This window comes from Rattus norvegicus, chromosome 3 (assembly GCF_036323735.1).
Source record: "Rattus norvegicus strain BN/NHsdMcwi chromosome 3, GRCr8, whole genome shotgun sequence".
Lineage (NCBI taxonomy): Eukaryota > Metazoa > Chordata > Mammalia > Rodentia > Muridae > Rattus > Rattus norvegicus.
Genome location: NC_086021.1, coordinates 30,714,601 through 30,730,013, shown reverse-complemented (window position 1 = coordinate 30,730,013; position 15,413 = coordinate 30,714,601). Strand labels below are relative to the sequence as shown.

Here is a 15,413-nt window from a genome sequence, read left to right as displayed (position 1 = left end):
TACCACTGAGCTAAATCCCCAGCCCCTAAATAGATTTTTTAAATGTGTGTACGATGTCACCGTCTCAGAACCCACAAGTGCACTTCCCATCATCTGGGGCCAATGGCAGATCTAACTCAGATCCGTGACTGCCCATCTCCCAGGCAAGGTACGCACCTAGCAGGACAAGGCTCAGGGCTGCAGTCCTCGAAGGAGCCTGGCCTAGGTGCTGGCCAGCACTTGGAGTGAGGTACAGACACAGGGCGCCCGTGGTCCAGCTGCACACAATGAATGGCCAGCGGCACTCGCCCCCCGCCACAGGTCACCGGACACGGTGCCAAGACTCGAGTCTCCCACCTGCAGGGAGAAAGCCAAGGTTTCAAGGGGAGCAACCCTGGGGTCAGATTCCTCCCCTGTACTAAGCCTCCCAACTCACCGAGCAGGACATGGGCGAGCCCTGCAGACCTCCCACCGGCTTGGGGGCTTACTGGCCAAGCCACATAGCTCTTCCTGGACAGGCATCTTGAGGACAGAATCCATGCACAGGAAATACAGCTCCTTCAGACCTGGCAGGAAGAAGCAGGGATGCGCTTCACCAGCTTGGCAAGGACTACAGCATTTGTTCCTTGTCAGCTCTAAAGCCAAGGTCCATCTGCGGCTTACCAGCTGTGTGCACTTGGACAAGTGACTTTACCTCTCTGATCCAGTTTTCCATATAATGGTATCTACATAGCACAGTCATTTACAGCAATTAATAAAAGGTGCCTGCTGTTGGAAGCCACTGTTTTATTGAGAAGCATGGCGGGAAATGCTGTAACATTGCATTGACCTCTACACAGGCTCTTGTAAGCCATTCTTAAATTCAGTAGCCACAAACAAAGAAAAATATAAAAGTAACTGTGCGTGTGGACAGGGCTAATTCTGTATCTAAGAGCTCATGCTGCTCTTTCAGTGGACCCATGTTCAGTGCTTACAACAGGCAGCTCAGACCAGCCTGGAGTACAGGCCCAGAGGTCTCGTATCTTTTTCTGCCCTCTGCTGCACATGCACTGCTGTGGAGAAAAAAAGATAACAGAGGATAGCAGAGGATCAAAATACAGTGTAAATGTGTGCATGTGTGTGTGTGTGTACGTGTGTGCATATGTGTATGAATGTGTGTGTGCATGTGTGAATGAACGTGTGTGTGTATATAAGCATGTGTATGTATGTGGATAAGCATTGCGTGTGCATATTCATGTATGTGTGTATGAGCATGTGCATGTGTGTATGTGTGTGTGTTTGTGTAAATGAACATGGGTGTGTTGAGCATATGTGTGTGTGGATAAGCATTGTGTGTGCATATTCATGTGTGAGTGTGTGTATGAGCATGGGCGTGCATGAGTGTACATATGTGTGTATGTGTGTGTATGTAAGAATATATATCTTTGCTTATGGAATGTCTCTTGAAGACCAAGGGTAGCTCAGTTGGTAGAATGCTTGCCCACCAGGCAGAAAGCCCTGGGTTCGATGCCTAGTACTGCACAGTAACTGTGCATGTGGACAGGGGATAATTCTGTGTCTAAGAGCTCATGCTGCTCTTTCAGTGGACCCATGCTCAGTTCTCAGTGCTCACGCCAGGCAGCTCAGACCAGCCTGGAGTACAGGCCCAGAGGTCTCGTGTCCTCTTCTGCCTTCTGCTGCATATGCACTCATGTGCAGAATCCTTACATACATATGTACACATATACATACACACACATAACGAAACATGTAATAAATAACTAAGTGCTATGTGTGGTGTCACAAGTCTACAATCTTAACACTCATGAAATGCAGGGGAAGATTAGGAATTCCAGGCCATTCCTGGCTGCAGAGACCAGCCTGAAGTACAGGAGATCCTGCTGCATCCATCAAAAAGGTATTATTGGGCTGGAGAGATGGCTCAGCGGTTAAGAGCACTGACTGCTCTTCCTGAGGTCCTGAGTTCAAGTCCCAGCAACCACATGGTGGCTCACAACCATCTGTAATGGGATCTGATGCCCTCTTCTGGTGTTTGAAGACAGCTACAGTGTACTTATAGATAATAATTATGTCTTTTAAAAAAAAGGGGTATTGTTAGTGTTGGTTTCCTCCATCCAGCCCTTAGGTATCTCTTTCTGGTCAGTTCTAAGCAGGTGTAGTAAGTAGTCACAGCTGCTTAAAGATGTTGTGTGTCTTCTCATGCCCTTCTCTATTGAAAACTCAGAAAACAGCAAATATTGACAAGGCAGTGGAGAAACTAGGACCTGGCACCCCACTGGTAGGGATGTAAAATTCTGTTCCAAAAGACAGTGCAGAGAGTCCTGCAAAAGCTGGACCGTTGCTTGGCAACATGACTCTGCAATGCCTCATCTTGTGTCCAAAAGACAGGCTGGGCACACAGGCCCATGTTCAGAGCAACACTGCTAAAGGAGAGTGCTGGCAGCTGTCCACTCATGGTGACCCACACTAGCACAGGCCAGACCTATAGCCGAACACTCCTTGGGGTCAAGAAGGGATCCCAACACCGTTACAACATGGATGAACCTAACTGACAGAAGCCAGTGACAGAATGACACATTGCACATAGCTGCGGTCATAGGTAGGAGTCACAGTCTTAGAGGAGAAACTAACATGTAGGTGGCCAGGGGTTGGAAGGTGATGAACACTGGTGTTTAATGAAGACAGGGTCTAGATTGGAAGGATGGAATCTTCTGGAGATAGATGGTGCCCGTGGCTGCACAACCAAGGGAGTCTGACTATTGCCACTGAGTGAAACACTAAAAATGCTTAAGAGTTGGGGCTGGTGAGGTGGGTCAGTGGTTAGGGGTTCTGACTGCTCTTGCAGAGGTCATAGGTTCGGTCCCTGGCATGGCAGCTCACAGCCACCTGTAACTATTTCTGGGGGATCTGATGCCTCTTTTGATCTCTAAGGCTATACACACATGATGCACATACATACATACAGCAACATATGCACACATAAAATGCATATTTTTAAATGGTTTAGAGGGGTGTGTGTGTGTGTGTGTGTGTGTATGATAAGACAGGGAAGATCAAGAATACAATATATCTTTAAAATGACTGTTTTCAACTTTGGTAGTTGGTTTGGTCATAGCTCTGTGGGACTGTAAGGGACACAGTCTTAGGTGCCAGGCTTTCTAGGATTTATCTTTACTTTCCAGTCAGGCATGAAACACGTTTAGATGGCTTATCTGGGTGCCATGCTCACATAGTTTGGCTTTCTGGCAGCCAACCCTTCTTCAGCACAGATCTAGGCAGAGTGTGGGTGGATAAGAGAAGTAAGAGAGTTTCACACACAATGGCCTCCGGTTCTCACCTTTCCCACAAGAAATGGAGCACAGCCCCACCAGAGGAGTCCACACATGTTCAGCCTGAGAGCTTGGCTTGCCACTGCCCACTGGGGATGAAGCCTCCTCTCCCAGAGACATGGTGTCCACCTAAAGAGAGCAATGAGTAAGTGAGTCTGACATTCTGGCTTCTGCCTTGCAGCTGCCAGCCTCCCTCCTCCTCTCCCTTTCATGAGGAAAGAGGAATATTCCAAACACACCAGGGTTTCCTCCCTGCTGTTCTCTAGGGAGGTCAGTGTGCTGCCCCTTGGTGAAGCCCTCACCATGCACCTCACTTTGGCCTATGAAGCTGCCTTGTCATCCCAAGTGGTGCCTGCGGGACGGGGCTGGGAGCTAAGGAGCAGGAATGGATTGGCATGCATGCTTGGCCCTGAAGTCCCTAGGCCAGAAGACTTCAGGGTCCTTCAGCCTGTCAGCAACATCAACCTGAAGCCCCTGGATGCCAGGCGAAAGTTGGAAGAATTACTTCACGGTAGCTGGAGAACTCTTTCCTTGCTGTGCCTGGTGTCACAAGCCTGTGGCCCCTACAACTTGGGAGGCCTAGGCAGGAGCACTGAAAGTTCAAGGGCTATGGGCTACAGACAGGTCCCAAGCAATTTAGTGAGACACTGTCTCAGAATTTAAAATATAAAAAGGAAAAGGCCAGGGCTACAGCTCAGCGGGAGAGTGTTCGCCTAGCGTACTGAAGGCCTTAGATTTGGTTCTCAGCACTTCAATAACTCAGCGGCTCTGATAGGCTCTGTTTTCTCTCAGCCTGGCTCACCCCTTTCAGAAGCACTTTAAGTGCTTCTCTGACAGGGTGTTCTTAGGCAGCATCCTGAGGAGGATGGAGTCCTCACTCTGGCCTGCAGGAGGATGACAACCTGTGTGTTTTTCATTCTCATGGCTAATAAATGACTCGGGACTCATGGCCACCCTCCATCCCCAACTACTCACCGGACCCGAGCCTGGAGAACATGTGGTCCTAACGCAGGGCTCCGGCACAGGTGACATGTCATCCGGGCGGCAGGGGCCTGCCATCGCTGGCTTCTCTGAGTCACCCACCCTGGGCACACATGTCCCACTCCCTGACTCCAGACCGGGTTCACACGCAGATGACACGCAAGGGCTAGGGTCTGACACCTCCCATCTGAAGAAAACACGGGGCTGGCATCAGGGCCTGCCTCTGCCGCCTCAGGGGAGGTACAGCCCAACTCCTGAGGGGGGATGGGTGGATATCTAGGATCACAATATACAGATCCCATTAAGAAATAAAACTCAGGAGCATTCTCTGAGACACTGGTTTATCACAACTCAGTTGTCCTCAACAAGAACTCAGTGAGACGGCTCAGTGAGCAAAGGCTTCTGCTTCCAACCCTGACAGTCTGATCCCGGGGGTGGGAAGGAGAAAACTGACTGTGGTAAATTGTCTTCTGACCTCCACTCTTTTATTTTGTATGTATGTGAGTAACTGTCACTGTCTTCAGACACACCAGAGGAGGGCATCAGACCCATCACAGATGGTTGTGAGACACCATGTGGCTGCTGGGATTTGAACTCAGGACCTCTGGAAGAGCAGTCAGTACTCCTAACCACTGAGCCATCTCTCCAGCCCCTGACCTTCACTCTTGCACCATGGCTTGCTCGCGTGCATACACACATACACGCTAAATGAACAAGCAAATGTAATTTCAAGTTAAGAAAAGATTAAAAAACAACTTCGTGCATGCCAAGCACACACTCCACCTGTGGCCAGGGGATGGGAGGCAGAGCCTTACTCAGCTGCTTTGCAGAAGCAGAGGTAGAAGACCTCCTCCCCAAACCTGTCAACAACACACTTCACGCCTGTTGCGAGGTGACGGTGTCGGTGTCACGTGCATTCACAGTACCAGTTGAGGGGCGGCACGTGGTTCACTGAATGCCATCAACACATGATGGCTGCCTAGAGCACGGCGATGTCAAGGGTTCTGAGCAGGGATCATACCTCCACATTTAACAATAAGACGGCAATGTTGACCATTCGTGAGAGAAGAGGAAGGGGCCAGGGCCATCGGTGGGCCACCAATGATCTAGGGCTCTCCCGTGGCACAGATAACAAGCCTGAAGCCAGAAAAGGCAGGGGCCCATGCTGATCCAGCCCATTGGTGACGGGCAGACCAAGAAGTGAAGATCCGTTTGGACATGGAGGATATTTAAGTCACAGTCACACGATGGGAGCTTTATGTTCACAGCGTCACGCCATCCTCACGGCCCTCATCCGCACATCACCCAGGTGTTAGAAATTCAGTGATGGAGATGAGCAGCCCAGAGCCTCGAATAGCGAGAAGGCTGATGTCCAGGCACCACTGTCTATCACCAGGATGGAGCTGATGAGAGCCTTCGGCAAGAGAAGGCCCCCAAAGGGTGGGTCTCGGGGCAGGGACAAGCCCTGCCAAGGAGCCCTGCTGCAACCCACCTTGGTCTACTCACCCAGTGGGGCAGGGCTGGGAGTTGCAGTTTTCTACCTCTCCTGCTGGCTGCTGGGCTACTGCTCTGCATGGGGCTGGCGGCAACGTCTTTAAGAAGCCATTGTGGGCCTCTACACAGCGCAGTGACCGCTCCCGAAGGCCTCCGCCACAAGACACGCTGCATGGGCCAAAGTCGTCAGCTACCCAGCTAAGGAAGAAAGGGACAGGAGGTTAGGCCTGGGACCCTGGGCTTTAGTTGGCTCGTGGAGATGTGGTGGAAGGGGAGCAACTCTGTCTCACTGACCCCAAAGACACATTTCCTCTGGTCTGGTCCAGGTCCTGGGTTCCCAAGCTGCTGTTCCAAGACCAGCCTCAGTCTGGAACCTCCCTTGACATCCTTCTAAACCCGTGGCCAGGTATTTTATAGTGCTGGCTGGGACCTCCCTAGTCCCACACTCAGCAAGACAACCTTGTCCTCACAGTATTCTGTTCCCAGTTGGCAAAAGCCAGTGAAAGCCAGCTGCTGGCCCTCCCATCATTCTCCATGGTGGGGTGGTCGCCATCATCTTGCAATGAGAACCCGAGCTCAGAGAGGCCTCAGGACACCCAGATGTGACCACACCCAGACTGTCTCTGTGACTGTGTGTGTCTCAAGCCTCACTCACAGAGTGAGGACACCGACAGAGCCCAGCCCACAGAGTTGAAGCTAAAACTGGAAAATAACACACAAAGATGCTTTTCAGCCTGCCCAGGCCACGAGAGTCTCCGCAAACCAGGCGACCACCCAGTTTAGTACTTACTGTGGAGGGCACGGGGCAGAGACACAAGGCTCCTGCCATGCAGGTGGCTGCGGGCTCCCTTGGCACTGGGCGTTCCTCACCCACTTGTTTTGAGCTTGATCCTGGCAGCTGTAGGTCACCCAGCGCAGCCCTGAAAGGGCAGAGAGCAAAGACTCGACCACCTCCACATGGGGTCCAGCAGAGTGGTAGGCACGCCTCACCCTGCCTTACCTGCCCCACAGCTCACTGAGCAGGGCCCACGCTTAGCGGCCCATACCCAGGCTGCCTGCTGCTTCCGTTGGAAGTAGGTAAAGGTGATGTCTGGGTGTGTAAGACCCCCATATTCTCCTCCATATCGTCTGTACACCTATATCCGGACAGGTGAGAGCTCAGGTCCCGAACAGGGCACACCCTGGGGTCTCTGTCACAACCATCTGTCCCAAGAGCATTCACGTTCCCAGACTCCAGGGGGCAGACAGGACTCGAGTGTCAGGGAGCTTTGAGAATTGTGGGGCAGAGCCGGTATGTACCAAGGGCGTGGTGGGTTTGGAGTGGGGTATTATGGGAGTGTTGATGAGGCTGGGGACAGACTTCAGCCAAGGATGTCGGGATTAGCGTCAGGGAAGGGAATGGTCCAGCGAAAGGCTCCAGGCTAGGATTTAAGGTGAAGGCGCTGGCCATTTCAGCTTTGGTTAGCAGAGCACACATAGGGATACACACAGATGAGCCACATCTCTGAGGACATTCCTACAGGAAATCTTTCAGGGCCTCATGTGCCTCTGCTCTCAAAAAAGCAAGAGCTGCCCTCCATCCCCAGAAGGGCCTCTCATGCCAGCTGGTACAGGGGCTCTTTGCGTGACCTCTTCCCCATTTCATTTCAGAGGATGCCCATGGCCAGTCCTTCAACTCCCCCATGCTTTTCTGGTTGGAGGTGTCCCCTGATTCCCGTATTAATTCTACTATCTCTTAGACGTTCAGATCTCCCAGGCCTTCTGCATGCCCTGGACACAGGCACATATTCAGGCTGACTCACAATACACTAATCCTGTGAGTGGCTCTTGTTGCATTTCACCTTACACAGAGCCCCACTTGTAATAGGTCCCCAAGATGTCCGCAAGGACTACTAAGTGAGTGAATGAATTGCACACAAATAAGCAGAGATCCAGAGTCCCCAGGAGAGACCTGCTGACCATCCCCCCAGCCTGGCTGATTGATGACCTGGATCTCAATGTCATCCCGGACAGGTCCCCGGATGTGAATCTCCTCTAAGCGGGGCAGCTGGTCCTCAGTGAGAGTTACTCTGTACTCCACGCGGTAGTCCTCCAGAAGGGAAGGGTACGTGACGTTAGGCGACATGCTGCTCTTCCCTGACACAATGTAGTGGTCCTGGATCCTCACCGCTTTGAGAACAGGGCCATCAGACTATGGAGTAGTTACCATCCCTCTTCACAGGCCAAGCCTATTTAGTGGGACAGGACCACTCTTCACAGGTCAGACTTAGGGACGACAGCAAGGCAAGGGGCAGGAGGCTCTCTGCCAACAGGGTCTAAAGTGACCTTAACTCCCTCCAAGACTCCAAACCTACCCCTAAGGAACCCAAAGACCTTCTGGTGTCTCAGTTAGATGGCATCTTCATGAACCAAACCCCTCTTTTTGGATGCACAGATCTGCCACATACAACCCACCCAGGAGACTTTCCCACAGTGGTGGCTCTGAGCCTCTTTCCAGAACCCGATGAGGGCTGTGACTTCTGCCTTCCACTGAATGTGTTCATGCAAGGCTCCAGGACCAAAATCTCTTCTATGGGGTCTAAGGTCAGAGGTTAGCTTCTGAGACAAAAGTCTAACGGGTGAGGATTTTCAAAAGGAGTCCAGTGAAAATTCTGTCTTTTAAAAGGCCAGATTCCTGAGATGGTCTTCCTCTGGGATTGTCATGCCCTGGGGCTGGAAAGTACCGGTTCCTGGGGCCTGGGCCTGTCAAGCTCACCCCACCCCCACCCCATGCTCAGCTTCCATATTCGTTTCCAGATAATTTTACCCTGCATCCTTCCCTTTCCCTGGGATAAGCTTAGGTGTGAGTGTAGCAGCTCTCATGAGGTCTGGGGAGTTGGGGTTCCTCCCACCAGAGTGAAGGCATCTCAAAGACTAAGACATGGAGGTGCAGGGAAGGATCCTCCGTCATCTCACCCAAGTGTGTGAAGAGAGGCCTGTGGTTGATGACGTGTGCGCTGGTCATGTTGGGAGTGACTATCAGGAACGTGACATACTCTAGGGACAAGCAGAGCAAGAGGGTTGCGTGGTCCCCTATGCCCCTCCCGAAGAGGACAAGCCTAGCTGGACAAACATGAACAGTGTCGCTGGCCAGGTATTGGTGGTAATGGATCCCCATCGTGGGAGAGGCCAAGACCAGACTACGGGGCTACCTGCAAGGACAGTGCCCAGGCCAGGAACATAGACCAGACCCAAAGTTCTTAGCTGCAGGCACAGCCGGGAAAGGCAGGGCCCAAGTCCTTTGCTGAGCTCGAAAGTCAGTACTGGCAAATGATTTTTTACTTTATATATACAGAGCAAAGTCAAGGCTGCATCCCTGTTGTCCACTGACTCCTCGTGCTGGGACTCCTGAGTGGGAACGAAGGGGTGACCTGACAACCACTCAGAGTCTGCCACTTCTCTCTCTCCCCCCTCAGCACAGCTACGGTGAGGGACTTAATGGGGTGCTGTAAGCCTGGTTGCAGGGGCAGCGTTGCTGAAGTTTGAGACGTCAGAGAAGAATGAACTGAAATACACTGGGAGGTACCCAGCGCTGAGCCAGCATGTGGGTGCTATGCCCTGAGTAACCCAGGCTAATGCTTTGGGTGCTGGGTCCCTGCAGACTGCTGAGCACCCCTGGCGGGCCTACCTCTGGCTCTCCCAGCTGTGAAAGAGCCATTTTGGGAAGTGCAGGTGCTGTTGTCTCCTCCACACACCTGGCACGCATCCCAAACCTGCTGGGAGTCCATCTTGCCATCACAGCCAAAGGTCTGTGCAAAGAGGGATGTTGGAAAAACCTGTGTTATTGGGGTGCTGGTTACCCTGGTACCACAGCCCTGCTGGCTGTGAGACTCTCAGATTCACAAAAACTATCTGTAGCTTCACTGAAGCTCCTGATATCTGTATAACTCCTAGGGTGCTCCCAAGATAACTTTCCTGTTTGGGTTGTAATATAGGCTGACTCCAAGTTCCATCCTGTTGCCAACAACGAACCCAGCGCAGCTGCACTGAGCTAGCCCCACAGATCATTTCCCCTTTCCTCCCGCTCAGAAGCCCTCTGCGAGACCAGAAAAACCTTGAGTTCGTAAAGACAGAGGGACACCTGGGTTGTCCACACACCTACCCTGCAGCTACCCAACAAACAGAGGCTCACGGTCCCATCCTCCCGAGGACCATTTGGCACACAACGGGTCCCATCGAGGAAACTGTCCCCACGGCTGACAATGAAACTTTCTCCAACAGCCCAGCACATGTGTCTGCACAGAGTATCCCCTGGAAGGCAGAGTGGCAAGGAAGTCTGCTGTTTGAAGATGAACAAGGAGGCCAGTGACCTAGATAGGAAGTTCCTCTGGGACCTGCTATAGTAACCCTGACGAATAGGGTCCAAGTGGGCTGTCCTACCAGCTTCAGCGAACTCTGCAGGCCACGTTCTTCCTCCAAGGCCATATTATATTCTGGTCTCATAAACATGGCTACCGGGTTATTATTCATGAATTGTATGGGCATTTCCCCTGAAGGAGCTCCATAAATCCATCTAGCAAGCCAAGAGGAAGATGCTTCTAAAATAGAACCTTGCTACTTATTATCTAAGGAGTCCAGAACAAAACAGACAGCAATATGTGGCCTGTGGGAGCATGAGTCAAGTCTGGCAGCCAACATTTGAGCGATGCTGGTTAATGCTGATTTTCAACTTGACAGGATCTACAGTCACCACCTAGAAGACCAGCCTCTAAATATGCTGTAAGAAATTATCTAGATTATGTTAGTTTCTGGTCCTACCTTTGAGAGAATATTTTGATTAGAATAACTGAGGGAAAACCCATCCTAAAAGTGGGCAGTATCATTTCATGAACTGGTCCAAGACTACTGAATAAGACAGAGAAAGCAAGATGAATGCAGCCACCCCCTCTGTATGTGTCTGTCTGTCTGCCTGTGTCTGACTGACTGACTGTGTGTCTCTGTCTCTGTATGTGTGTGCATGTCTGACTGTCTGCCTATATCATTGTCTGTCTGTCTGACTGTCTCACTGTGTGTCTCTGCATCTGTGTGTGTGTGTGTGTGTGTGTGTGTGTGTATCTGTCTGTCTGTGTTTCTGTTTCCTGACTTCAGGTGCAATATGACTAGCTCCCTCTGTCTCCTGCTGCTATAACTTCCCTGCCACAGTGGATTGTACCCTGGAACCCTGATTCAGAGTAAATCCTTCCTTCCTGAAGTTGACTTGTTGGGGTATTTTATCTTTCATCTCAGCAGCAAGACAACAGCGCTGGGTAACCTGAAGAGCTCTGCTTGGGAGAGCCTCCAGGGCCTTGCTCTCCCAGACCATACAGCTCACCTTGACTATACTGCACAGCAGCATCCCAGTGGTAGAAGGAGGCACTGCCTTGGGAAAGTTGCAGTGGATGTCTGTCTGTCTGGGCACACTGCTCTGACATGAACTCCAGCTGAGTCTTCTCACAAGCCTGGCCAGGGGAGGCAGAAAACAGGTTATACAGGTGGGGTCCTGGCCAATGGGAGACAGCATGCACCCTGTATGCAGTCAAGAGACGAGTAACTCAGCCCCAGGCTGTGGCTTATCTCTGCTCAGTAGTCTGTAGGTGACCAGTTCTGCCTTTCTCTGTGCATGGGGAAATTGGGATAATCTGCTAAGGACACAACAGCAGCAGGACGAGAAAAACAGGATACAGGGTGGCACTTGGGGTCTCTGGTTCCAAGACCTGAACCTGAGGAAATGAGGGAGAACTGTGTATTTGTTTCCTAGGTACGTCCAGGGCAGGAGATGAGGATCTGCAGAGGCACTGCACTGCCTGACTGCACTGGGAAGGAGAAGCTTGGGGTTGAGCTCAGGGCGAGAGATGGCAACCACAGCTCCCTTCTCTCAAGGTCTGAGAGGCCTTGGGCATTTAGCAGAAAAGGGCAAAGAGTAAGGCAAAGTGGGAATCCCACATGTTGAATTCTCTGGTGGCCGGCAGTCATCTGAAACACAGAATAAGTTGGAATAGAACAGAAAAAATCATTCTACCTCATGCCAACTAGGACAAACTCACACGTGTAGGAGAGAACACAGAGACACTGGAATCCCCATACACTGATGACAAGAATACGAAATGGTAAAATGGCCCCAGCGTAAAGAGAAATAGGCTGTGTAAAGGGAGATGCGGTGGTACAGCCCTTTAATGCCAGGACTTGGGATGCGCTGGCAAGTGGCTCTCTGTGTGTTCAAGGCCAGCCTGATCTACAGCGAGTCCCAGCTCGAGTGGGTGGGAACCCATCTCGAAAAAACAGGGAGGGGCTTAGAGATGATGGCTCAGCAGCTAGAAGCCCTTACTGCTCTTGTGGAGAACTCAGGTTCAGTCGTGAGCCAGCACCCATGTCAAGGGACTTACCTGTAACTCCAGGTGATCCCACACCCTTTTATGGCCTTCAAAGGAACCCCCCCCCACACACACACAAGTGAGTATACACACAGAGAGACATACATACATGAACACATTTGAAAAAGTTAAATGTGGCTTTTTTTTTCTTTTTTCTTCTTTATTCTTTTTTTCGGGGCTGGGGACCGAACCCAGGGCCTTGCGCTTCCTAGGCAAGCGCTCTACCACTGAGCTAAATCCCCAGCCCCCAAAATGTGGCTTTTTAAAAGGAGTAAAAAAAAGTTAAGCATAGAGTTTCTATTCAACTTTTACTTTTAGGTCTTATCGTGGTTTTCCAAAATCCACGATGAGCTTAGTACCAAGAGCTGTGGCCTGGAGAGGTGATAGGTCTCAGGGAGTCCACCTACATAATTAGGACTGGACTTTTATAAAAGGGCTGGAGGCCTCTGAAGCAGAACTTCTGTCCCTTTTGTCCCCCCACCATGTGAGAACCATGCATTCTGGACTTCTGTAGGATGGGGCAACAGGGATCATCGGGAAGTGGACGCCAAGTTGGCCAGCGCCTTTCTTGGACTTCCAGATTCTAGAATTGTGAAGAATGAATTTCTGTTGTTGACAAGTTACTCTGCCTGTGGTGTTTTGTCACAGAAGGTCAAGCCAACTAAAGTCAACTCATTTACAGCACTGGACTTGCTGTAGCCAAAATGAACAAATGACGAAAACAACGGAAAAGATGAAAAAAAAAAAAAAAAACCCAGAAGCGCCATCCGTGCCATGGACTGTTGTTTAGCGTCAAATGGAGCGATGGACTGACTCATGGTGAAACGCAGACGACACTCGAGAATGTCATGCTCTAGCAAAGCTGGCTCTGGTAAGATGGTGTTTAAATGAGAGGCTCAGAACAAGCAGACGCAAGGGACAGAAAGCAGATCGGAGCTGCTGAGTGGGAAGGGGAGGCCGCTTATTGGTGTAGGGTGTTCCTCTAGGGGAAGGAAGTGTTTGGAACCAGAGAAAGGCAATGTTTGCACAGCACCCCTTGTGTATTCAGTGCCCCTGTACTGTGCACTTTGAAATGGTTGACTAAACCAGAGGCATTTCACATCAGTGTCTAAACGAAACGCTTCTCACTGTGCACTCCCGGGACCCCAGTTCTCATCACAGAGATGTCATCTCAAAGGTGAGATACTCTAAGAGGAAAGCATTCACATGGTGTCTTTGCTAACCACCGTGTCCCTCAAAAGGGAGGCATGAGCCCGTGGGTCAGCTGTTTTGCTGGCTAACTCTCATCCACCCTCTGAGCTAGAAGAGCAGCCTACCTGCGTGTTGCACATCTTAGCCTGGAGGTCCTCGCCCACACATGCACGTCCCCCAAATGCAGGCCTGGAAATGCCCACAGAACAAAGGACATGAGAAGTGACCACGGCTGCTTCCACAGTGTGGGATGCAACCACCCTCCTCGAAGGGAAACCTTTTGTAGGTACCTGGGGTTGTTGCACCACCGTCTCCTGGTGATCACACCTCCTCCACAGGATCGAGAGCAAGGACTGTGGGGGCCCCAGCTAGACCAGTGTCCATGTACCACAGCCACAGGAGCCAGCTCAGCTAGGGAGCGACAGCGAGCCTTAGAGCACCACTGCAAAGTAGAACATAGCTCTGTCCCCTTTCCCACAGGGACCCACCACACATAGGATGCAGCCAGCAAACCCAGGGACCTAACACACCGAGGAACTCTCCAGGTCGTAGTTTCCTGTCATACATAGAGACTTTCTTGGATTTCCAGCTTTAGAATCATGAGAAATTAATTTCTGTTGTTGACAAATTACTCTGCCTGTGGTGTTTTGTCACAGAAGGTCAAGCCAACTAAAGCCAACTCATTTACAGCACTGGACTTGCTGTAGCCATACACAAGGGACCATAGCCCTCATTAGAATTCCTAACACAGAGACCACCAGTACATAAGGACCACATACAGGGTCTTTCAATAGACATAGAGATCTCCCAAAGCATACAGAGACCTCAAACACAGGTACCCTCTACAGAGGGGCACAGGGCACAGAGGGACATGGGGCACAATCACATACCTTATTCTGTTTGGGAGAAATGCTAAAGGGGAGACATCAGGCTGCCAAGTACTCAGTGAAAAGGGAAAATTAACGCTAGGGAGTGGTGCAGGCAGTGAGAGCAAGAGTGATCTGAGTGGGGATGCTTGGAACTTGCCGTCACTCAACACACTCTTCTCTGTGTATGATAGAGGGCTGGAGGAGGGAGTGGATGAGAAGTGGAACTGGGCCCTGGAGTGGGAGTTCTGTAAGACCCCACTGAGGAAAAACATGGAGAGTGCAGGCAGAGAATTAGGGTGCTCTTTCCCCAGTCCCATACTCACCCACCCCGTCCGCTCTCCCCTACACACAGACTCCCCACCCCTGACCAGCTTCATCCCTCCCACTGCTCCAACCTTCTCTACACCACATTCTGTCCCGTCCAGGAGAGGAACAAGGAGGCGGCTGCAGCTGCTTTGGTCCAGGGGGTCTGTGTGACAGGACAGAGCCTGGCATACATCCTAAGAGAGATGGAAACGAGGCCCACTAAGAGGCTGCCTGCTTAGTGTCCCTTCCTGATGAGTCAATGCCCTGCTCAGATGAGTGGCCTGGGAAAGAAAAAAAAAAAAAAAAAACAAACCACACAGCTGATTGACTTGTCCATTAGGAGCAAGGACGGGAACTTGCCAGGGCTGGCATGCTTCTAGGGATCATGAAAATGTCTTAATGATTAAAATCAGGAGAGAAAGATAAACTGTTAAATAAAAGACACACATTCCAACATAGGTCAATAAACATGATAATTCAGAGATTTATCTTACAAAACTACTAAATGTAACTTTTTAAATATAGCCCAGGCTGACCTTGAACTCCCTACACAGCCAAGAATGGCCTTGACTTCTGCCTCCTCCCTGCCTCCTTCCCTTGCCTCCACCTCTAGAATTCTGGGATTACATATATGTGCCACCATGCCCAGATTTGGGGCTTTGACTATGCCAGTGAAGCAAACACTTTACCACCAACTAAACTACATGCCCGGCCCTAAACATAGTTCTTAATGCTTCTGCCTGGCCCCTAAACATAGTTCTTAATGCTTCTCTGGAAGAAGAAAGGGACTTGTCTGGGCAAAGAGGAAAGGGGGAAGCCTGCTCTGGGAAACTCTGGCCTCTGCATCTACAAGTATTGTGAGCCACATTGCTACT

General features: G+C 50.9%; 1 protein-coding gene across 9 annotated transcripts in view; it reads right to left on the bottom strand.

Moving 5' to 3' along the window:
- Adamts13 (ADAM metallopeptidase with thrombospondin type 1 motif, 13) overlaps window positions 1-15,413 on the bottom strand; it is a 39,186-nt gene that overhangs the window by 6,526 nt on the left and 17,247 nt on the right. For 7 of the 9 annotated variants that reach the window (XM_039106138.2, XM_039106136.2, XM_039106131.2 and 4 more), the window contains 15 exons: window positions 14,628-14,732; window positions 13,654-13,805; window positions 13,489-13,552; window positions 11,134-11,260; window positions 9,925-10,073; window positions 9,451-9,571; window positions 8,739-8,819; window positions 7,771-7,952; window positions 6,784-6,919; window positions 6,574-6,703; window positions 5,796-5,981; window positions 4,284-4,476; window positions 3,317-3,437; window positions 416-545; window positions 157-336 (listed from right to left, as the gene is read on the bottom strand). In XM_039106138.2, coding sequence (XP_038962066.1) covers window positions 157-336; window positions 416-545; window positions 3,317-3,437; window positions 4,284-4,476; window positions 5,796-5,981; window positions 6,574-6,703; window positions 6,784-6,919; window positions 7,771-7,952; window positions 8,739-8,819; window positions 9,451-9,571; window positions 9,925-10,073; window positions 11,134-11,260; window positions 13,489-13,552; window positions 13,654-13,805; window positions 14,628-14,732 — 2,057 coding nt within the window. Of the gene's footprint in view, window positions 1-156; window positions 337-415; window positions 546-3,316; window positions 3,438-4,283; window positions 4,477-5,795; window positions 5,982-6,573; window positions 6,704-6,783; window positions 6,920-7,770; window positions 7,953-8,738; window positions 8,820-9,450; window positions 9,572-9,924; window positions 10,074-11,133; window positions 11,261-13,488; window positions 13,553-13,653; window positions 13,806-14,627; window positions 14,733-15,413 lie in introns of those variants that run through there. The other 2 variants (XM_039106140.2, XM_039106132.2) reach the window with 2 other exon arrangements.